The 25,335-nt window shown below is 35.7% G+C and overlaps 1 protein-coding gene across 1 annotated transcript in view; it reads left to right on the top strand.

Moving 5' to 3' along the window:
* The first annotated feature begins 842 nt into the window (after positions 1 to 842).
* LOC102805858 (deubiquitinase MYSM1-like) overlaps positions 843 to 25,335 on the top strand; it is a 38,947-nt gene continuing 14,454 nt past the window's right edge. Inside the window, exons 1-14 of the mRNA XM_085503185.1 lie at positions 843 to 908; positions 2,562 to 2,667; positions 3,476 to 3,546; positions 7,158 to 7,247; positions 8,533 to 8,574; positions 9,131 to 9,200; positions 10,997 to 11,095; positions 11,708 to 12,119; positions 12,891 to 13,361; positions 14,628 to 14,787; positions 15,590 to 15,720; positions 16,294 to 16,397; positions 16,612 to 16,733; positions 17,508 to 17,589. Coding sequence (XP_085359311.1) covers positions 856 to 908; positions 2,562 to 2,667; positions 3,476 to 3,546; positions 7,158 to 7,247; positions 8,533 to 8,574; positions 9,131 to 9,200; positions 10,997 to 11,095; positions 11,708 to 12,119; positions 12,891 to 13,361; positions 14,628 to 14,787; positions 15,590 to 15,720; positions 16,294 to 16,397; positions 16,612 to 16,733; positions 17,508 to 17,589 — 2,013 coding nt within the window. The 5' untranslated portion in view covers positions 843 to 855. The remainder of the gene's footprint in view (positions 909 to 2,561; positions 2,668 to 3,475; positions 3,547 to 7,157; positions 7,248 to 8,532; positions 8,575 to 9,130; positions 9,201 to 10,996; positions 11,096 to 11,707; positions 12,120 to 12,890; positions 13,362 to 14,627; positions 14,788 to 15,589; positions 15,721 to 16,293; positions 16,398 to 16,611; positions 16,734 to 17,507; positions 17,590 to 25,335) is intronic.

Raw genomic sequence — 25,335 nt, forward strand, 5'->3', positions numbered from 1 at the left:
TTGTGCGAGAGTTAATACGAGAAACTTATGATCAGTACCTTGCCCCGCTTTGCATGTATGTACGATACGAGTCATATAAAATGCATCAGAAAAACTACTTAATTGCCTCTTTTTTTTTAAATTAGACATCGAGGGTATAGTAAACAATGAATGAACAGACTATTAAGAATACTCACAGATTACTGTCATACAAATTAAACATCGCTTGAAAACCATAATGAATAGTTCTCCCATCCTAAAAACGAGTTGGACTGGCACACAAACCGATATGGAGGTAAAACAGACTTTCATACAACGCAAAGAAAATGGGTTAAGTTATTATTCCGGCAAAGTCCTGGATCCTTTTTCTTTTTCTTTTTTTTCGGAAAAATACCATGTCAGTAAATTGGATATTGGTACCGCATTTCAAATTTCAGTACATTCAAGTTCACAATGTAATATAATATGCTAATCGGAACAAAATAAAATCTTAGTTCGGGATCAAGTTTTTTACACTGTAATTATTTATTTTTCATATATTTTACTTCAATTTATAATATAATATATGAAATTAAATAATACATGACATACAATAAATAAAATTATAATTAGATTTAGGGGTTCCCCGCAAGTAATACAATCTGGTCTGAGTTACTAGTTATAAACTCGCCAGTTGTGATTCACGAATGATAGCCGGATACATTTCTCAAAAATAAATAAATGCATCATCCTAACAAAAAATCTTATATCTATCACTCAATTCCCTTTGGTAAATGGCCGCAGTCACCCTGTCAGAGACGGGGACTGTTCAGATTGAATCCATTCGTTTTAACTTCATTAGCTCTAGAGGGCGTCCTATTAAGGACTGAGAGCAACATGGCGGACGATATAGAAGTTGATATTGAAGGTTTCGAAGATGATGATGAGCAGTGAGTATTATTTAATACAGTGTTTCAGTAAAACTGTCGCACTGGCGAGTACTGGATGAACGAGCTGTGCTACGTCAACTAGAATTACTGCAATCGAGATTTCAGAGATCGGCAATTCATTTAATAATCTGTCCCGGTACTAGTTCTGTTACTCGAATGCTACTGTATAAACAATGACACACCGATGTTCACACATGTAATAATAATATTAATATTCCTCCTCTCGCCGTGGAACTGACTTCATGACTGTAAACAGAATCAATATCGACAGACGATAACAACATGTTTGGTCATTATCATCTCCGTGATAAGCAAGGGATAATTCCGTAACACACTCTGTACTGTAGTTCCCCTTGGATGTGAATGAATTTTATTGATTCCCTGTTATTTGACATACCTACGTCACGATCCACCACTGTTGACTTATCATCTCTCATTTAAAGGGCAGGCCGTCAATTCCTGGGATTTCACAATGGGATCATGGGAAAATGTTAAGCAATTTGTTTACATTATACCTGGATTTTGTTTACCATATAAATGATATATTTTGAATTTCAATCTTTGTCATATCATACATTCCCCTAAACCCTAAAATTGCGATTTCTTAAAATCTGGAAAAATCTTTTGATTGAATAAAAGTTAAGTAACAAAGCTCTCCTATAAATATATGTATATGGGATGGACCACCTTACTATTGAGTGACAGTGAGCTATATATTTACCATTCAGACACATACTGACCTGGTCCTAATGCTCAGAATATGTCTAACCTGAATAGATGCATATATTAAAGGTCGGGCCAAGCATGCACAAGATATATTGATCTCATATAAACAAAGATGACTACTTTGACTGTTGCACAGATCAATGAGTACAAACTGATTTTTCCCAGCTTTAATTAGGTAATTTTTAGGTGATTGGAAGGTATTAAATAAGTCACTGGCAGTAATTAGTCCAAGTCGAGTCAAGATGATTAAACCTCATACTTGTGATTTCCATTTGAAGAGAGCACTGGATTATGGAAATTAATGTTTATCAACACAATTGTTGCACATGCGCAGCACGACGACCACCTCACTTTAAGTTTATTTTTTTTAAAACAATATAGGTCACCGCAATACATTTACATTTTATGCCTGTGCACAGTAACTGGTTGGCAATAACTGGACTAGTTGCCATCTATTATCAAGTAATTTTGAAAATTTACAAATAATAGACGAGTGAATCAGTCCAGAGGGCTTTGGGCGGGCCCTACATACTGGTCAGTCACTGAAGTGGTAATGCACTGAAGTCATGGAGACACCCAATCAATGATGACATAAAATTCTGTGCTGTCTGCATATTTACATAGTGATCGATTCACCAGTCATTCGTAAGTGCTCTGGGAAGGGCACTCTGAATGGCTGGATTCCAGGCTACTGGTCGTTTGAACCAGAAGTTAAAATAATGGTGTTGTTCTCTTCTGCTTTATTAAATGTACATGTATGTGTCCCTATTAATAAAACAATTTGCTTGCAATGTTGTTTACAGCAGAATGAGTGTCAGTGTTGATCAGTGATTGACATTCATTATCAGACATTTTCATGCCGGTTGACAAAATTGTACATTACATCACAGTGCAACCAAATAAACTTTTTAATCTTTGTCATGACAGAACAAGCAGCTTGGAGTTACATTCCGATCCGAATGTGCCACCATCATCTGGTGCCAACCTGTTGCCAGAGTTTTCAGACCCACCATGGTTACTAGAACATGAACCAGTAAGTGTGAATAAATATTGAATATGCCAACCAAATATCATATAAATATTTCAGCCAATCAGAATTTTTGGTAACATTACATTATATATATAATATAATTATCAGATATGTCAACCTTATTAGAATTATATAGTTAAAAAAACTCATCTACAATTTGGAAAAATATATTCTTAAAACGCTTATTACTGTGATCACAAAAAAAGGATGGAACGGCAATATTACAGTATGAGACGCTATTTTGCTAACAAAAACTGCATAACATAGAGTGTTGCCACAGGAAGCTACACTATGAGTAATATAGCTATATCATTAGCAAAACCGTGTCTTATACTGCAATTTCTGTTCCATTCCTTGTTGTAGTCATAGTAATTAGCATTGAAAGACCTTGACTGGTTACATTGCTGAAGTCATAAACTCACAATTGAAATTGGGCGCACTCATTCTGTTTGTATTGCCCTAAAGGAGTTGCACAATTGGCTGATCCCACATTATCAAGGATGAATTTCATACTTTTTGAATGCCCACTATACCAACAACATACACACATACTGGTCTACTTGAGAAAAAAATGTAATCACAAATTGGTGACGAGCAGAACTCAAAAAGAATTATTAAAAAAAAATAGGAAATATGAAAATATAAATTATCAAGGAAAAGAGTCAGTGCTTTAAATCAGTGATTTTCATATTTTCATATTTAGTCGCAGTTGTGTAATTTTGGCAATGGATCAGTTGTCTGTTATACTAATAAACATAAGTATTGCATATGAACAGTCATGCTAACAATTCTGTATCTCATTTTATTTCAGACATGGAACATTCATGATGATATAGATGATAAAAGTCGGGACACGATAGAAAAGATGTTACTAGAAGAAGAGTATCCTTTAATATACCAGCTCCAGTGTGATATGCATATGTAAGCAGCACCTAGACAGCTGGATATGCATATGTAAGCAGCACCTAGACAGCTCAATATGCATATGTAAGCATCACCTAGACAGCTGGATATGCATATGTAAGCAGCACCTAGACAGCTGGATATGCATATGTAAGCAGCACCTAGACAGCTGGATATGCATATGTAAACAGCACCTAGACAGCTGGATATGCATATGTAAGCAGCACCTAGACAGCTGGATATGCATATGTAAGCAGCACCTAGACAGCTGGATATGCATATGTAAACAGCACCTAGACAGCTGGATATGCATATGTAAGCAGCACCTAGACAGCTTGATATGCATATATAAACAGCACCTAGACAGCTGGATATGCATATGTAAGCAGCACCTAGACAGCTGGATATGCATATGTAAACAGCACCTAGACAGCTGGATATGCATATGTAAACAGCACCTAGACAGCTGGATATGCATATGTAAACAGCACCTAGACAGCTTGATATGCATATATAAACAGCACCTAGACAGCTGGATATGCATATGTAAGCAGCACCTAGACAGCTGGATATGCATATGTAAACAGCACCTAGACAGCTGGATATGCATATGTAAGCAGCACCTAGACAGCTTGATATGCATATATAAACAGCACCTAGACAGCTGGATATGCATATGTAAGCAGCACCTAGACAGCTGGATATGCATATGTAAACAGCACCTAGACAGCTGGATAAGTATATGTAAGCAGCACCTAGACAGCTGGATATGCATATGTAAACAGCACCTAGACAGCTGGATATGCATATGTAAGCAGCACCTAGACAGCTGGATATGCATATGTAAACAGCACCTAGACAGCTGGATATGTATATGTAAACAGCACTTAGACAGCTGGATATACATATGTAAACAGCACCTAGACAGCTGGATATGTATATGTAAACAGCACTTAGACAGCTGGATATGCATATGTAAGCAGCACCTAGACAGCTGGATATGCATATGTAAACAGCACCTAGACAGCTGGATATGCATATGTAAGCAGCACCTAGACAGCTGGATATGCATATGTAAGCAGCACCTAGACAGCTGGATATGCATATGTAAGCAGCACCTAGACAGCTTGATATGCATATGTAAGCAGCACCTAGACAGCTTGATATGCATATGTAAGCAGCACCTAGACAGCTGGATATGCATGTGTAAGCAGCACCTAGACAGCTGGATATGTATATGTAAGCAGCACCTAAACAGCTGGATATACATATGTAAACAGCACCTAGACAGCTGGATATGTATATGTAAACAGCACTTAGACAGCTGGATATACATATGTAAACAGCACCTAGACAGCTGGATATGCATATGTAAACAGCACCTAGACAGCTGGATATGCATATGTAAACAGCACCTAGACAGCTGGATATGCATATGTAAACAGCACCTAGACAGCTGGATATGCACATACAAACATCACCTAGACAGTTGGATATGCATATGCAAGCAGCACCTAGACAGCTGGATATGCATATGTAAGCAGCACCTAGACAGCTGGATAAGCATATGTAAACAGCACCTAGACAGCTAGATATGCATATGTAAGCAGCACCTAGACAGCTGGATATACATATGTAAGCAGCACCTAGACAGCTGGATATGCATATGTAAGCAGCACCTAGACAGCTGGATATGCATATGTAAACAGCACCTAGACAGCTGGATATGCATATGTAAGCAGCACCTAGACAGCTGGATATGCATATGTAAGCAGCACCTAGACAGCTGGATAAGCATATGTAAACAGCACCTAGACAGCTAGATATGCATATGTAAACAGCACCTAGACAGCTGGATATGCATATGTAAGCATAACCTAGACAGCTGGATATGTATATGTAAACAGCACCTAGACAGCTGGATATGCATATGTAAACAGCACCTAGACAGCTGGATATGCATATGTAAGCAGCACCTAGACAGCTGGATATGCATATGTAAACAGCACCTAGACAGCTGGATGTGCATATGTAAGCAGCACCTAGACAGCTGGATATACATATGTAAGCATCACCTAGACAGCTGGATATGTATATGTAAACAGCACCTAGACAGCTGGATATGCATATGTAAGCAGCACCTAGACAGCTGGATATGCATATGTAAGCAGCACCTAGACAGCTGGATATGCATATGTAAGCAGCACCTAGACAGCTGGATATGCATATGTAAACAGCACCTAGACAGCTGGATAAGTATATGTAAGCAGCACCTAGACAGCTGGATATGCATATGTAAGCAGAACCTAGACAGCCGGATTAGCATATGTAAACAGCACCTAGACAACTCAATATGCATATGTAAACAGCACCTAGACAGCTGGATTAGCATATGTAAAATGCACCTAGACAGCTCAATATGCATATGTAAACAGCACCTAGACAGCTGGATATGCATATGTAAACAACACCTAGACAGCTGGATATACATATGTAAGCAGCACCTAGACAGCTGGATATGCATATGTAAACAGCACCTAGACAGCTGGATTAGCATATGTAAAATGCACCTAGACAGCTCAATATGCATATGTAAACAGCACCTAGACAGCTGGATATGCATATGTAAGCAGCACCTAGACAGCTGGATATGCATATGTGAGCAGCACCTAGACAGCTTGATATGCATATATAAGCAGCACCAAGACAGTTGGATATACATATGTAAACAGCACCTAGACAGCTGGATATGCATATGTAAACAGCACCTAGACAACTCGATATGTATATGTAATCAGCACTTAGACAGCTGGATATGCATATGTAAACAGCACCTAGACAGCTAGATATGCATATGTAAGCAGCACCTAGACAACTCGATATGCATATGTAAGCAGCACCTAGACAACTCGATATGCATATGTAAGCAGCACCTAGACAACTCGATATGCATATGTAAGCAGCACTTAGACAACTCGATATGCATATGTAAACAGAACCTAGACAGCTGGATATGCATATGTAAACAGCACCTAGACAACTCGATATGCATATGTAAGCAGCACCTAGACAACTCGATATGCATATGTAAGCAGCACCTAGACAACTCGATATGCATATGTAAGCAGCACTTAGACAACTCGATATGCATATGTAAGCAGCACCTAGACAGCTGGATATGCATATGTAAACAGCACCTAGACAGCTGGATATGCATATGTAAGCAGCACCTAGACAGCTGGATATGCATATGTAAGCAGCAACTAGACAACTCGATATGCATATGTAAGCAGCACCTAGACAGCTGGATATGCATATGTAAACAGCACCTAGACAACTCGATATGCATATGTAAGCAGCACCTAGACAACTCGATATGCATATGTAAGCAGCACCTAGACAGTTGGTTATGCATATGTAAACATCACTGCTATGATACAGATCAAATACAAACGATCAGATTTTTATCAGATTTCTCAAATTCATGCTATATCTGTAGTTATACTATGTAAATGACATGTCATGTATACAGTAAATGTAATGATGTATGCTCAGATGTTTTGATGATAGATTTCCTTAATAATCTAAAGGCTATATTTTCAAGGTAGAAGCCTGCCCTCTATTGATCATGTTAACCAGCAGCAAACTGAGAAACCCAAATCATCTACAAGTAAATCAAGGTAAGAATTTTTAGTTTGGTTTCTGTATAAATCATGTATATAAAGGTGGTCATGTGTTTTATATGTGATTTGCATATGATTTACATCTAATTTGCATGTGATTTGCATGTAGTTTTCATGTTATTTACATCTAATGTGCATGTGATTGGCATGTGATTTGCATGTAGTTTTCATGTGATTTACATCTAATGTGCATGTGATTGGCATGTGATTTGCATGTAGTTTTCATGTTATTCGCATGTGATTTACATGTTATTTGCATGTAATTTGCATGTTTTTTTTATTTAAGTTAGGCATCTTTTTCACATATTTCGACTATGAGTGTTTGTGTCCAAGTACATCCGATTTTTTGCTTGATATTGAAAGGCCAATTTATCTTATTGTGTTGGAGCGCAGCTATTGAATAACTGTTTGTTGTGGCGTAATGGTCTGTAGAAATGTCAAAGGTCAAGCTTGGCTGGACTGCAAAATACCTTGGATGTACAATTGTAAACACATTTGAGTGAAAGTGAAAGCTTTTGGCAGTGGTTTTGCCCAAAATGGCCCTTTCAATAATGAAAGATGATTACATGTTTTATACTTTCTCTATCTTCATAATTGATCTATTGACACTGTGCTCTTCAAAACATTTTATTGTATTCTCAGATACAAATAATCTTTCACTATACAAGGACAATGTTCAGTATTTTTGTGCAAGTTAAAATAATGTTGTATTTTAATGATATGCGCTTTATCAAAAAATAAATAATGTTGTTTTGTCAGCAGTATTTAAATACTGTAAAATACTTTATTTTCACTTGGAATTAATTTTCGCTGAAGTAATGATTCAGTGAAAATAAAATCCAGTGAATGTACCTTTTTTCATATATTTTACATTCAACTTGTCAAAAATCAGTGAAAAAATAAATTCTGTACAAAACACCCCAAAAAGTCTTTTCAGCGAAAATTAATTCCAGCTAAAATAAGTTATTCTACAGTAACCAAATACAGCCATGTTTTTCCTTTCATATTTATCAAGATGCATCGTCAAACAAAATTGTTGTAATGCTTAAAAAATACTGAAAATTATCCACATTGCCTCTTTAATTAACCTCCATCTGTTAATTACATTAATGAAGGCCAAATTACATGTATATACATGTACTTTGATTGCTGTGCATATGGTTTGACTGGAAATCATACTGTTCTGTTGACCTAGTATAATATTGAAATATAAATCATATACAGATACAATTATAACAATATACAAATTTATTTACTGCCATATATCATTTTTTTTTCACAGTTCTAAAAGCCGGGGAAGAAAACCTTTATTTTCTGGTGGAAGGTAGGTGGTGCTAATAGATATTTTGTGTGAATCACATGCTTGAGCGACAAGGTGACTGTAATGATGTACGTGCATGTACAACAGTGAAAGCAATATTGTTGAAATAGACAACCCTGTTTGATTTTGTAGTTGTTTAGAATGCAGGCAATCTCTCAAAAATATTGCATTTATGGTTTATTTCCGTACGTTACTCAGTATCAGATGATAGAGAATTAGGGCCTTGCATCTATGTATCATTATAGCGTTCAGTAATGACGGATCACGCAGGTAGTATTGCGGGGTTTCATGACTTAAAAGCATATTTATATTTGGTGAAAGATGGTCGCTGGGTTGCGTACAAGTCTCCAGGGAGCTCCAACTATTGAAATTATGATGACAACATTGTCGGGGTACTCTGCGAAATGTCAAAAATGTTCCCATGTCCAACAAAATGTGCTGCACCAATCTTTAGCACTTGTAAGATGATGTTTATACTATTGTTAACCATTTTCCAAACAAAATAGATCGGTTAACAGCATCTGGTTGTTCTTTTATCATTTTGTTGTTTTCGCTATAGGAATAGTCGCCTCCCTTCCCATAAAATGGCGTGGACTAATGAAGAGAAGACTTTATTTGAGCAGGGAATGGTAAGTGCTGTATAATACTACAAAAATAAAAGTGAACATTTTATGCCTGTGACGAGCCAAGCATGTTATGTCTGTGAGGGCAGTCTTCATGGAGCATCCAAGCATGTTATGTCTGTGAGGGCAGTCTTCCTGGAGCAGCCTTGGCTGGTTCACAGCTCAAGTGTCATGGCGCACCAAGTCACAACAGGCCAGTAACTAGTAACGAATCCGGCATTCTGATTGGTCCATCCCTTTCTTGTTGCTTGTTAGTCCCCGTTCGGACGCAGTGTGTGCAGGCGAGCGTGCGTGTGTGCGTGCGTGCGCGCATCTGTGCGTGCATCCAGACCTGTATCTTAGAAATGCCTGGACCAATCACAATCACATATGCACATCAATTTGTTTCACGATCTGATTCAAGATGGCCGAATTGTGGCCATTTTTGTGTTAAAAAATCATAAAAATCAAGCATTTCTCGGCTGTTTACAGATGCATTTTGTTCAAACTTGGTGTATACATTAGACATTATGGAACCTTGATGCAAATAATTTTTTAGATTAGATTCAAAATGGCCGACTGGCAGCCATTTTGTTTTAATGAATGTGGTTCTCGTGCCATATGTCTGACTTGCTTTCACTGATTATGTTCAAATTTTAAATATTCATTATACATCATAGATAGACAGATATATTGGTTTGACGATCCTATTCAAAATGGCCGAATGGTGGCCATTTTTGTGCTAAAAAAATCATCAAATATCAAGCATTTCTGGTATTTATGGATAGATTTCGTTCAAACTTGGTACATACATTAGAATTAAAGGTTCCTGATGCACGTCATTTTATTTGTCAGATCAGATTTAAAATGGCTGATTTTGAATGCTGTTCCAGAGCAATATCTCTCAATATGGACAAGTACTTGTTTGACGATCAGATACAAATGTCAATCATTTTAATGTTGAACAATCATATTCCAACTATATTACTATAAACAAAACTATATATCTTAAATTTGATAACTAACAGGGACTGTGCCATGCATGGCTTATTCTATTTTCCTTTGTTACCTGACGTAAGCACTTAAGCTCATGGTCCGAGAGCAGTTTTTCTTTTACTTTCGAAAGTTGGGCGAACATAAAACTGAACTATATATAATATAGTCATAACACATTTGTAATGCTTTACTGATGTATCTGTGTTCTATAAATACATGTAGATACTGTATTTGCCTCATTGAAAATGCTGAAAATCGGTATTGGAAGCACATTAATTAATCTCTGTTGACTGAATCGACATGGTGTTAACATGTGTACACATATAATAGAACATTTACAGATTATGTACTCCATTATATCAAGGATTTATAATGGGGGTATACAGCATGAATATCAATGTATGGTAATATGCCATGAAATCACATGATCTTGCGTGTTCTATGAGCATTTCAACATACGTTAATCAATGGCATCACCAAACACAGTGCATGCTTCAAAATATTTGAATGCCTAAACAGAAATGAGGGATATTATTGTTGTATTTGTAGACAAAAATGCATGTAATACACGCTTTGTGAATCTGCAAGGACTCAATCAAAACAGCCGGAGATGAACACTAACCAGTTCTTTCACTCATATGCATTAGTAGCAAATGTGCATTTGTCATGAAATTTTATGATCATCACGCAATTCGTGTGACTTTTTCAATTCACGTGAGATCTACATTGCATATCATACCACTTACATACCCTTATCTCATCAACCCTTGATTATAGACAATATTGACACTACTAACATTAATATACATGGTGTAACTCTATTGCAGGATATCTATGGCAGAAGTTGGACTAGAATAGCGCAGTTAATACACACCAGAACAACCCTACAAGTCAAGAATTATGCTAATCAATATTTCAAAGTCAAGGTGAATTTACATGACGTTGTTAATCATGTCATTTACTGTAAACCCCTTTGTTTTCACAAGAGTTGAATTTTTGAAAGTCAGTGAAACAACAAAATTGTAGATAGTCACAGTGACTTTAACTGAGGTACTAGGGAATCACAGTGATTTTCTCTGAGGTCCTAGGGTGTCATATTGACTATCTCTGAGGTCCTAGGGAGTCACAGTGACTTTCTCTGAGGTTCTAGGAAATCACAGTGACTTTCTCTAAGGTGCTAGGGAGTCACATGTGTGATTTTCTCTGAGGTCTTAGAGAGTCACAGTGACTTATATTTTATCTCCATGAAGGCCATCAAATTATTGTATGTTGAAAATTGAAAACAAGGAAATCTAGTAATAAAAACAAAATCATTTTTTTTGTAATTTCACATACCCACACTCTGTAGAAATGAAAAAATGTTTTTGTTTTTTTCAAAGGATATGAATTATAATACATTTAATTCTTTAATGCTTATATTTGAAAGAGTTATTGAATATTTGTTAAATCTTAATGTATCGAGTTTTTGTTGTTGTGTTGTCCATTGAATGGGAACAATTAAAAATTTAATTGTTTCTGTATTTCTGTTCATTTTGCAGGCAAGAGAGAAAAAAAAAACTGAAACTGACTCTTCAGGGTCAAACGATTTTACCCTGAATGCTGCCGAGATTGAGAGTGAAGAAGCTGCTCTGGAAGCAGTAACCACAGCAACCACAACTGTTCCAACAATATCTAGAAACGCCACTGCAAATTCCTCTATTAGCACAATAACCAGCACGAAACGAGCAGCTAGAGCTAAAACTGAAACAGAAAAACTGCAAAATGTTTTTGAAAATGAGTCGTTGATTTTAGCTAAAACCAAAAATGAGACGTTTTGTAGTGACGTAGATGATAGAGAATGTAAACAGGATTCTACATCTCAGGAAAATCTAAGCGATGTTGATGAAGAAGATGAAGATGTAGATATTGATGGAGATAGTGATGATAATGTGAAAGAAAATCTATTAACAGGTAGAGCAGATAATATTTTTTCAAATTTGAACTCGCTCTGACTTACTATAAGCAATTTCATTTTCACGAGAGACAAAGTTTTACACATTGAGTCAGAGAAACTCGTGACAACTTTTAAGTTTGATGGAGAGTCATTGTGACTTATTACGAAATGTTGTCAACAGATTTCATGCAACCTCTCATTATTTTCACATTCGCACTCGCGTAGCTCATTTATCGAAAATAATCGAAATTCAGCCTTCCACACGCACACGCGTAGCTCATTTATCAAAATTCCCCCTTCCACAATTGAACGCTAGAATACAGTCTCAATTCGACATTGTACAGCAGGTCTTCACAATGTTTTCTGTTCTTTATCAATTTTCCACAGTGTTCTTGATTGACCAAATGATATCAAATGACAAACAGCTTTTTTTCACAGTGTATTGAAGAATTACATTTTGTTAAGTTTTGAAAGAACATTTTGTGGCTGGATATTCATTAGTGCTGGCAACAGCTACACGATGCTTGTTGGAATTTTGAAATGTGCTGCTGCCACGCTATTGGTCAGAATTTTGTTCGAATGATGTGCATGGACCACTGTAGGAAGATGAATAGGGTCTAGCATTTATGCTTTTCTATCTTCTTTGCATTCTGGTAGTTGCAATGTTGATCTAAACTTACTCAAAACATTATTATTTCTACAAAGATCTGCAAGATCATTTATAGAATATGAAAATCAGGGGTGACAACAACAAAAAACAACAATAAAATAGAATTGTTTTTTTTCAGGACGTAACCTATCACCAGAAACAATATATTCTACGTTATTGAAGTCTGCGGAAATACTGAGTGAAAGTGAGAACAGTGATTTGTCATCTCTCGGCGAGAAAGATGAAGAAAGTTACGATTGTCAGAACCAAGATGTTAATGTCTGTTCAACAAACATTGCACCAGCGGAATACAACGCACATGATGGCGTAGAATCATCAACGTATTCCCCGGGTAATAACAACCGACTCTGCACGACTGCCAACAGTCTGGGTGAGAGTAGCAAGTGTAATAAAGATTTCTCACCGGATGATGAGAACGATGAATCTCGTAACACGCGTCTTGAGCGGCCTACAACGAGCGGGGATGACTATGAAGAGACGTGCAGTACCGATGACGATAGTTCCGATTATTACAGAGTGGATGAATCGTTGGTGCAGTTTGTTAAAGATGAATATTATGATGATGATGATGATGACGAAAACAAACCAGGTTCGTTGATTTCGTCATCCATTGTCTGATGTCACTGTCAGTTAGTGTCAATATCTCAGGATTAGGTGATTAACACATATCTGCTGAAAACCTACATAAACATACCACAATTAATATCAACATGCAATGTGTTAAAGCGAGGGAGTCGTCACCTGCGCATCCATCAGATAGCGTGTTATTGTTTACAAACAAGCGTCTACCCATGAGTCGTTGCATTTTTTTTAGCGTGTGTTGTTATCGTCGATTGGGACTCAATTCTCGTGCGTGCACAGGTGATGACCCTCCTGCTTTAAAATGGAATTGTAAGATGATGACAATTACAAAAAATCTGCAGCCAGGCTGAAATATAATCCCTACTGTTTATGTTCTCATGTTTTGTTTTTTCATTGAATCAGCTGAATGACCATAACCCCTAAAAGTCGCACGTCGTAGTACTATATTGGGCTACAAATTTGATCACCAGCAATGCGTGAATTTCTCAATTATTGATCCCATAAGCCACTGTCAATGAATTTAAAAACAGTTTGACATAAATAAAATTAAGGTATGATATTGGAAATCATTGGTTATTGAACGCAAATACAAATGTACCCCCTAGTAAGTACCAGGATGTGTGACTTTTAGGGGTCATGCATGGGGTCTGTTGTAAACACCACAAGTATGATTGCTTTATATTATACTGTGAAATACTTTATTTTAGCTGGAATTAATTTTTGCTAAAATCATATTTTGGGTGTTTTGTATGGAATTTATTTTCACTAATTGTTGACAATTTCAATGTAAACTATAGGAAAAAAGGTATATTCGCTGGATTTTATTTTCCCTGAAACATTCTTTCAGCGAAAATAGCAAAAATTAATTCCAAGCGAAAATAAAGTGTTTTACAGTAGTTAATTTTTGAAAATAACATTTGTATAAACATCATGAGTATCTTTGTGTATGAAATTTTGTCATGTTAATTGTTGAAACAGGAAGTACTGATGTTTGTTTCCATGGAAACAGAAAGTACTGATGCTTCTTTCAATAGAAGCAATAGTTTTTTGACAACATAAGAAGCTATTAATATTGTTTCCAGGTTACAGTCAGCGAGTCAGAATTACCTTGCAAAACTGCTGCATCCATACTGCTGTCATGAAATAATCATATAGCGCCCTCTATAGTTTGCATTTATTATTGTCTATTTCTTGGGAACTATTTTGTACATGTTTGTCAGTTGCTTTGATAGTGATGATGGTGTACACTTAAATATTTGTGTTCCCTCTGCAGATCCCTGGTCTGGTATACCTAAAGCTACTGTTGAAATTATCGTAGACCACAGCACAACAACTCGGGATGAACACATCGCGCATTCTGAGTTCTTCGATGGTAGACCTTTAAAGACTCCGTCACGATATATGAAAATCAGAAATTATATCTTAGATGCCTGGTAATTATAATGAAGTTATCACAAGAATACCAGAAAGTCCGCAAAAAGGCAGTACAGGATTGCATCGACCCCTGCTGCGTTGTCTGCTTTTGTGGACACTTTGCGGTATTCTTGTGATACGTGTAATTTTATTACTGTACATATTTTTCCTGCTTGTAGTAATGAGCCAAAACAGCCATAAATTGCAATGAAACACATTTAGCGCTTTTGTAAATGCTATTGTTTACTGACAGTATTCTATTTCCGTCCTGCTCTATAATTATAGTGCTTCTGCTTCCAATGAAAGAATTTGAGTATGACATAATTATTCCTGACTGCGTCCATGTCTGCGACGTAGTTTACTCCAAATAAGTGAAATTTCAAATGTTAGAGTGAGTGCAGATTCCTGTAGAAACAAATGCACATACATTTTCTAACAGGTAAAAATAAATCCTCTGGATTTTAGTGCTAAAGTTTTAGTGCTGTAACCTACTGTGTTAAAATATCTAGAAAGCTTACCAAGAAACAAAATGTCATCACAGTGCGTTTTCTCTAGTTTTGTCATTCATTTTGTTGCACACTTTTTCACATCCATCAAATCAATTCATATGCGCCCCCTGACCTCAGGGATGCCTTGTCAAAGTACACAATGTGGTTTTGTTGAGATTACCCATGAACAATAGGAAATTAGGTCAATTTGTTATTATAAGTATAATTTAGATACAATTTCAGTTTGTTTGATGCAAGCAAAATTCTCAGCTCCATCAACTGGATCTGTTAGTTCTATTATTATTAATATGCTTGTTTTTGCTGTTATTTGCAGGGAGAAATGCAAACCTAAATACTTAACAAAGACATCAGTTAGGCCAGGACTTAAGAATTGCGGTGATGTTAACTGTATTAGTAGAATTCATGAATATTTAGAACACGTTGGTGCAATTAATTTTGGTGTAGGTGAGTGGAAAAATCAACATTATCAACATAATGTTGTTCTATCGTATGTTTCTCTGTATGTTATGAACAGCATATGCAGATATTGACATTGTGTTAATATTACATGTGACTAATTATTCATGAGGACGTTCGATTCAGACGAATAAGTAAAAAATGTTTATTGTTCACACGTGCTAAAACCGTTTCTGTAAGTATGCGGCTTATCGTCAGTAATCTGACGTGTGGTTTAATGATTAGTATCCCCCCCCCCAGCTGCACACTCACCAGTGAAATTACATTCCACCATCATATCAGGCTAGTGGCATTCAGTGTTGGGAATGTGCTGCCAAGTCAGTGTGGATGTAAAACTCCCAGTTACGAGTACAGTCGCATGTGTTATGTCCTGTATTCTCAATGTACCTAAATACAACGACATCCTTGTCACAATGAGTAGCAGATGTCTGGAACTTACCTTAATTTCAGATCTGTATTTTGATTTGCCTGTTAATCTGCGTAATAAATAAATTAATAAGGAAATAAAAAGTAATTAATAATAAGTAATTATTAAGTATTTCTGCTTCATTTTCATTAAAGATAACCCTTATCGTTCAACCCGAGCTGCTGCTACAACTGCCAATAAGAAAACCATGACGAAAGAAGAATTATTATTATATCAGAAAATACGAATGCAAAGTATGGTGAGTAAATAAATTAGCAGTTAATTTATGAATTTTGAATTCCAAACTGATCAAGCAAGAGTATATGATGAGTGAATGAATAATGACTTAATATACATAGTTTATGTATTTATATGTAATTGTTGAAATAAAGTAAAGAATACTCAATCTTTATCTGACTTTCAACTGTTACATTCTTGGATTAAAATGCCTTGTGTCTTTTTTTCATTTGAAGAGACCACGAAAACGAAAGGTTCGTGATGCGTATGGTAATTGGATTGATCCTGATGAGTTCAAAGGTCAAAGGGTTGAGCATCAGTTTGAAATGAGGCACAATGAGGAAAGCAAATCAGCAAGGTAATTTTATCATTCAATGTATGTCTCCCTCTTGTGGTAATATTTTCAGATCTTTTTATTCTATACAGAGGGCGCACTTTGCCAGAGAAAATTTTTCATGCAATGGTTCTGATTCTCTCAGCCACTTCACCCAACCTTCTCACTATTTTTGCAATATCGGTAATATTATTTTATTATGAGCTGCTATCTATTAAATTCTTGGCCAAAATTGACTTCAATAGTATAAAATAAGAAATCAGAGAGGCAATAGTATGTCAGGTAAAAAAAAAAAAAATGCGTCACATATTTTCTTAGTCAAATTGCCAAAAAAAATTGTTTTTCATTGACAAAAACAAAAAAAACCTGGCAGAGAGAAACCAGAATACCATAAATGCTTTAATTATTCACTGGGTTTTAATTTCACTATTTTTACTGATAAGTAAAATCCGCTAAATTAAATCTAATGTGAACATGTAAAATAACAATAAACTCATTGTTTCCTTGACAAATTCATGAAATTAAAACACAGTGAATATGCTCAGAACCTTAAAGTAGAGAAATTAAATGTCAGTGAAAATAAATGGTTTTACAGTATATTTTTACCTCGGCCTTGAATGTGTTACGAAACACCAGGAATCACATAATACTCCTTTTGATCTCAAAATTGTACAGCAACAACTGAATCGATCAACCCTGAATCCCCACCCCAAATAACCTGTACCTTACCAGTTTGCCCCTCTAGAGGGCAGACTACTGCTGCAATGGTGTTCGAAAGTATATTTCTTGATATCTTAGGTCAAGACCCAAGTATTCAAAACTAAGTACATATGATCCGTTCAAGCTCGTTCCGTGCGATAGTTTCACTGAGGACAATAAGGTAGGCTAATTAATTTATTCAACGTCAGTTGCCAATGACGACATAAATAATCACACAATGCATTTTAGAATTTTGTGTTTTTTTCTGTTTTTATTGACCAGATCTTTGCTTCTTAAATTTTAAAACAAGGATGGCTTCAAAATATTGGTTTAAATCGTCATAATAAGTTTTGTCAAAATTTTTCCCAAGTTTTAGGAGAGTTATAGCCTTTGAATTGGGACAAGTTATATTCATGATGTTAGAATGAGGCAAATATAAAATCATAAATTAATTGATAATCTGACTTTTTCATCGTTTTCTGAGAGTATGTCTATGATACCAATCCTATATTATTTATTAATTTTAAAAGTAGCCAGTGTGGTTTTAAATCGCCAGTCAATCATTTTTTCTTCCACACTTCCACCTCATAAACACATAATTTCAAGGTGTTTGGCATCAGGTAACTTGCCTCATCTAAATTTATCTCTGAGTGTCAGTTTTTGGGTTAAATTAAAGTAAAACTTCAGAGACTGCATGTTCTGAAGTTCTAAAAAAACATGGCAGACGTACACCTCTGGCTGAATCCCTGCGAAGACACATGAGACATTGCCAAATAACAGTCGCAATATCTTGCTAAAAGTGAGAGTATCGCGTGAATCAAATAAACATTTTCCTAAGCTTAATCCAACATGCAGCCAAGGCAGACATGTTAACAATAGAATGGCCCTTGTTGCCAATCTGTGTTTTTTTATTGTTATCCAAAATTACCATATTGCCATTATGATAGGAAGATAGTTACGCAGCCCTTTAAAATAATCCCAAACATGGAATATTGTTTCTGTGTCAAATGTGCTGTATGTCATCTTATAAACAAATAGGGAAGATAACAGTTTTTGATATTTAATATCTGAAAATATTACCTGGTACATTATTCTTTTCAAAAAAAATTAAATTATCACAGTATTCATATACATTTTAATCGCAATTGATATTTTCACATCTTACACTATCGCAATTTCAAAAATGTGGCATTTCAATTCAGCCAAAGTAGAAATGTGTATTCCCCATGGCCAGAAATTTTGGCAAGGTTTGGATAACATCCACAGGTCTTATTGATCCAGTCTGCGCTTGAAACTAAGAAGATGGCCACACAGTTGTATGAACTGTATTTATATATGACAAATATACACAGAGTTGGACCACTAGCTGCATGAATTAAATGACTTCCTATATGAACATAAAATCTTATTAACCCTACATATGTGACCAATCAGAGCTGCTCTTTTGTGTCACATGATTTATCATTGAATAATAAGTTTATGCTGAAATGGGTTTTCACAAAGCTGCGCTAACAATGAACAAAGCGTTCATTCACCAACGGCAGCCATTTGTTGCTATGTGAAATCTATTACAAGTCTGGCATGTATTTCGTGATCCCACGTACAATACCCTTATGATTAACTAATTTTGTGTTTGATATCTAAGTACAAGGTCCAAGGACAAAAGGATGACAGTGCAATGTGCTCTATACAATAGACGAGATGACTGAAGTCCATCTTGTTGATTGGAGGGCGGAGCACAGTGAGATAAAACTGTAATTAGCTGACATTTTGAAAAAACAAACTTTGTATCTGTAACTTTGATTGTGTATTTTATCTGAAATCCACAGAGCATGGTGGAAATGCACTGACTGTATAATGATAACAACCTGTTGCTATCATTAATATTCCGTGACATACGTGCCTAGTGTCAAACGTGTATTACTATATATGGGCATTGGGTATTACTTGCCTTGTGATCTAAGCAGCATTAAAGAATCTTGTATTCAATTAATATGACCTTGTCTGAAATAAGTTGATGTTTTACTGAACTAATGTACATGTATTTTATTTCCAATGTGAGTTTGTCATGTGTGCATTGTGCTCAGAATCTAACGGCCACAGCGATCCTGTCACAAGTCTTTGTTTTTGGCCTTGTTTTTGGTTCTGTTGTCATCGTTTTTGCTGTTGTACATATCATGACTATATAGATCAGGGAAGCTGTGGACATGATGACGAGAGAAAATAGAACACTTATTTGAAAGACGAAAACTCACTCGATTGCAACATAATCTCGGCATCCATTGCTCCTCAGGTCTATTTTGTTGATCGATGAAATTCACCTTGGCTTACCACTCTAGCATACATGAATTTGTATCATTTGAAAACAAGATTGTAATGTCAACAATTATCACCGAACACAAAACAGTCTTTTACCACAGAGGAAATGTAAATGAATGACAACTAGTAAACATGATTTTTCTTTTTTTCCTGCATCAATTTGTTGTGATTGCCAGTCATGCATTGTGTTTTTGTACCCAATTAATACAAATAGACATACGTCCAAGTGATATGCTGGCGTCAATTACGCTGTAACAAACTTGAAATCTTCTGCAGATGACATTAAATCCTGTTCAAGTTTCTCTCATATCCTAAACCTGTAGCGCTGTAAACCACTATAATTTCATGACAGACAAATTTCCATGATTTCTACAAAATTGCAAAATTCATGGTGAAATTTTATCTTTGTGAATGTCATTGAATCATCAAATTGCATAAAATCCTTGCAGAGAAATTTAAATAGGTTTACATTTACCTTCAGGCTGGTTGAATAATCTGTACGATCTGGGTCTCCTGTGCTATGCATGTATGTATATTTGACTCATTATTGCGTCGCATCCGGTGACAATGATCATGTTGCCTAAGCATGCTATATCAGACAATTTTACAACTTTCTAACTTGTACCACTCCAATCTCATACCCCATATGAGTGGTAAATCTTTTTGTATGCTATAGCTGTGAACATGTCATTGGGTTTCTTACGACAGTGAGTCAATTGCTTTCACAGAGTTTCCCTAATTCGCTCAAATTATCAAACAAAAAAATTAATAAAGCCGAGAATTAAACAGTTTATCTGTTTGTAGAACACTTAATCCCAGTCAACTCAACAAAATTGTGAATCTATTTTTCTTGGTACAATCAAATCGTCCGAAGTAAATTTATGATTTTGTTGCAGAAGCTGTAGATATATGTAATTTGCAATATGTTGCAATAATTATACTGAAAAGGGCTCTCCCTCCCCTCCATAGAGATTACTTGACTATACACGCCCAGACACATATTATCTCCTTAATTTTACATCGTGTGTGAAATATGCTTTCCATCAATATATTTTGTATGGTTCAGTATTTTACATAAAAAAATCGGTTTGGAAAATCAATACCAAAAACTAATTAATGTTTTTGGATTAGCCTGTTTTGCAGAGAAATTGTTTTTTACAGTTTTCAAGTGATAAAATGTATCCCTTCTTACAGAGTCATATTGCATTCACTGTCACTATATGAATATTTAAGTATGGTCACAGCTAACACACTTTTTGGACAATAATTATATGTATGTTGTGATTGGCTGTTTTTGAAATAAACATTTTGCCCATTTCTCAATCCAATCCACTCTGATATAAGATATAAGGTTTAATAATGTAGGGAAATTGTAATTGTAAAGTGAATGTTTCCAAAGAAACAAGTTCAGGTATGTCCTTTTTGACTCCCATGTGCGAAGCACAAAATGGGAGTCTTTGCGGTTAGTGTGTCTGTATGTGTGTGTGTGTGTGTGTGTATGTGTGTGTGTATGTGTGTATGTGTGTCCGACTGTTCCACTGCTATCTCAAGAACCATACATCAGTTTTTGATGAAACTTGGTGCATAGATGCTCTGGGCCAATGCGCAGATTTGATTAGGTTTTGGTAAAAATCCATGCTCGTTAATTACCTAATTTGCATGATAATTAGCTAATTTTTAGCTGTTCTATGACTGTTCCACTGATATCTAAAGAACCACTCATTGGATTTTGATGAAACTTGGTACATAGATGCTCTGAACATATGCGCAGATTTGATTAGTTTTTGGTAAAAATCTGTGCATATTAATTACCTAATTTGCATGATAATTAGCTATTTTTTAGTGGTTCCATGACTGTTCCACTGATATCTAAACAACCACTCATTGGATTTTGATGAAACTTGGTACATAGATGCTCTGAACTAATGCTAGGTTTTGATTAGTTTTTGGTAATAATCCGTGGATACTAATTACCTAATTTGCATAATGATTAGTCAATTTTCGGTTTTTCCACTGATATCTCAAGTACTAATCATCACATTTCAATGAAACTTGGTACATAGATGTCATATGACACTGCACAGACCTGATAGTTTTTATGGTAATATCAGTACATATAATTACCTAATTTGCATAATTAATTAATTTTCAGCTTTTGATATAAGTAGTGAGCATTACATTTCAATGAAACTTGGTACTTACATACTCAAGGACTATGCAGAGATTGATTGTTTCGGATAAATATTTGTGTATATTAATCACCTAATTTGCATAATTAGTTAATTTTCAGCTTTTCCACGGGTATCTCAAGTACTAATCATCGCATTTCAATGAAACTTGGTACATAGATCCTTTAGGACTATGCAGAGACCTGATTAGTTTCAGGGTAAATAATTGTGCATATTAATTACCTAATTTGCATAATTAATTTTCAGCTTTTCTACTGATATCTAAAGTACTAATCATCACATTTCAATGAATCTAGAATTATGCAGAGACCCAATTAGTTTTTGGTAAATATTTGTGCATATTAATCACCTAATTTGCATAATTAACCAATTTACAACTTTCACACTGATATCTCGGGTACTAATCATCACATATCAATGAATGTTTATACATGGATGCTGTAGGACAATAGACAGAGTGGATAATTGTGGGTTAAAATCTGTACATATTAATTACCCAATTTGCATAATTAACCAATTTTAAGCTTTCACACTGATATCTAAAGTACTAATTTCCATTTTAATGAAACTTAGTACAAAGATGCTCTAGGACAATGTACAAACCTAATTAGTTTGGGGTAAAACTCTGTTCATATTATTTCCCTAATTAGCATAATAATTCATAATTTTTTGGTGTTAATCACATTTCAATTAAACTTGGTACATAGAGTTTTTGTTACATTGCGCAGACCTCATTAGTTTTACAATCAAATCTGTTCATGTTAATTTTCTGATTTGCATAATTAGTTTTCAGCTAAGTAATTTCAAATTATATTTAATGTGTCTCCAATACTCTCAGCACATGGGAGTTCTTTCTAAGCTTTCTTTGATTTTATTTGTGTCTTTAAATCAGTCTCAGTCATATGTTGACGGATTTAATTTAGTACATATGGTGAACATTTTATTTATAAACATTGTTTGTTGAACATAATTGGACCTTGGTGCATGTCATTTAATATTTCAGATTGGGTTCAAAAAATCAGAGTGACACTATTTTGTTTTCAATGAATGCAGTTTCAGATTCATATATCTGACATTCCTGGACTGATCAATTTGAAACTTCACACATACATCACATCGGACACATGCATTTGGTTCATGACCAGATTCAAGCTGGCCGATTGGCAGCCATTTTAAGATCAAAAATGTCTCAAAATCACACATTTTCAGCATTTAGGAACTCACATTCTGTTCAAACATAAATATTAGACAAATACACATGCATTTTTGTCACCATCAAATCCAAAATGGCTGACTGGCAACCATTTTGTCATCAACCAAATGGAGCCATATCTTATACAAGTTCAAACTTCACGCATATACATCACTCACTAGGTCGTATCTTGTGTCTATATAATACAGACAGGGACTATGTCATTGAAAATGACTTGCTTGTTTTATTTTGTTTTGTCTTCTCCTTTTTGTCGTTTTACGTTTTCTCTTCAAATGTGGCAATGTGTGAGCATCCCGTTTTAAACTGCATGTTACACGCAAACCGGAATTTTTTTTATTTTTTTTGACCTACATGTAGCATAGAATTGACCTGATAGTGCATGGCTTCCCTATATATTCTTTATATCACATTTTACTGGCTATACCTGCATGTCATACATCTGATAGAACCCATCAAAGACGATACTGAAGATATCGCGGAGAGCGCCGAAAATTCCAATACAGTTGATGATTGTCGTTGTAGCTATCTTCGTTACATAAATCTTGTCTATTTCCTGTCAGTCATTATCGACTACATATCTAGTGTACTTTGGTAAACTTGATACAATGAATGGAAATGCCCAATACTTGTCCAGCTGATGATTTTGACAACTTGCGTCAATCATGATTTTACTGTTGTCAACATCTGTGTCTCATCCCTGTCACTGTTATCTGTCTCGTCTAAGCTGTGTCTGTCAATATCGTTTTATCTGGTGTTAAACTTTGGACAACTTGACCTGTAGGGAAGTGACATTCAGTGCAATTGTTTAGTATGCTATATGGTATAGTTGTTTTAATGTATTTTGCCTCAACTGCATCGACTTGATCTACAAGCAGAGCATTAGTTATAATTCTGCTCTCAGATGGTAATTGTGGGTTCATGTGATGTTCCTTGCATATTAACCTTTCGAGCGTCATTGTCAACTTTTGGCACCACTTACAAAATGATTTTGTATAGTCTGCTCCTCCCCACATGAAATGGTGATAAAAATTGACAAACCTTTTGATCAAAAACTAAAAGCAATATCTGAAACCGTCTGTATGGTCCAAAATAATGATGAAATTTAGTGAAATTTTACAAAATGTGAAAATATTTGCCCTAAATTTTGAACGGGAGAAATATCTGGCACTCAAAGAGTTGAAGGACCTGGGCTTCCACAAAAAGAAAAGAGTTAGCAGATTACTGCTGGATGATTGGCTGCTTTCTGTGATAATATTATGAGCTTATTACGAGGATACATTAAAGTATGCACAAAGACAGTACAGGATAGTACCGACCGACGCGCAGCAGAGGTCAATGTGAAGATGTACTGTCTGAGTGCATATTTTGAAGTATCCTCGTAATAACCTTGTTATTATACATCTTTTCCTTACAAGTCATGTCTGGTTGTCCCTTCATCAACCAAACCAGAGATATGTCATGTCTGGTTGTCTCTTCATCAACCGTACCAGAGATAGATCAAGTCTGGTTCTGTCTTCATCAACCATACCAGAGATAGGTCATGTCTGGTTGTCCCTTCATCAACCATACCAGAGGTTGGTAATGTATTGTTGTCTCTTCATCAACCATACCAGAGATAGGTCATGTCCGGTTGTTATTTCATCAACCATACCAGAGATAGGTCATGTCTTATTGTCTCTTTATCAACCATACCAGAGATAGGTGATGTCTGGTTGCCCTTTCATTAACCATACTAGAGATATGTCATGTTTGGTTGTCCTTTCATCAACCAAACCAGAGATAGGTCATGTCTGATTGTCCCTTCATCAAGCATACCAGAGATAGGTCATGTCTAGTTGTCTCTTCATCAACCATACCAGAGGTTGGTCATGTGTGGCTGTCCTTTCATCAACTATACCAGAGAAAGGTCATGTCTAGTTGTCTCTTCATCAACCATACCAGAGATAGGTCAAGTCTTGTTGTCTCTTTATCAACCATACCAGAGGTAACCCATGTCTGGTTGTCTCTTCATCAACCATACCAGAGATAGTTTATGTCTGGTTGTCCCTCTATCAACCATACCAGAGATAGGTCATGTCTGGTTGTTCCTTCATCAACCATACCAGAGATAGGTCATGTATGGTTGTCCCTTCATCAACCATACCAGAGGTTGGTGTAGTATTGTTGTCTCTTCATCGGCCATACCAGAGATAGGTCATGTCCGGTT

This window comes from Saccoglossus kowalevskii, chromosome 9 (genome assembly GCF_978046115.1).
Source record: "Saccoglossus kowalevskii chromosome 9, keSacKowa6.1, whole genome shotgun sequence".
Lineage (NCBI taxonomy): Eukaryota > Metazoa > Hemichordata > Enteropneusta > Harrimaniidae > Saccoglossus > Saccoglossus kowalevskii.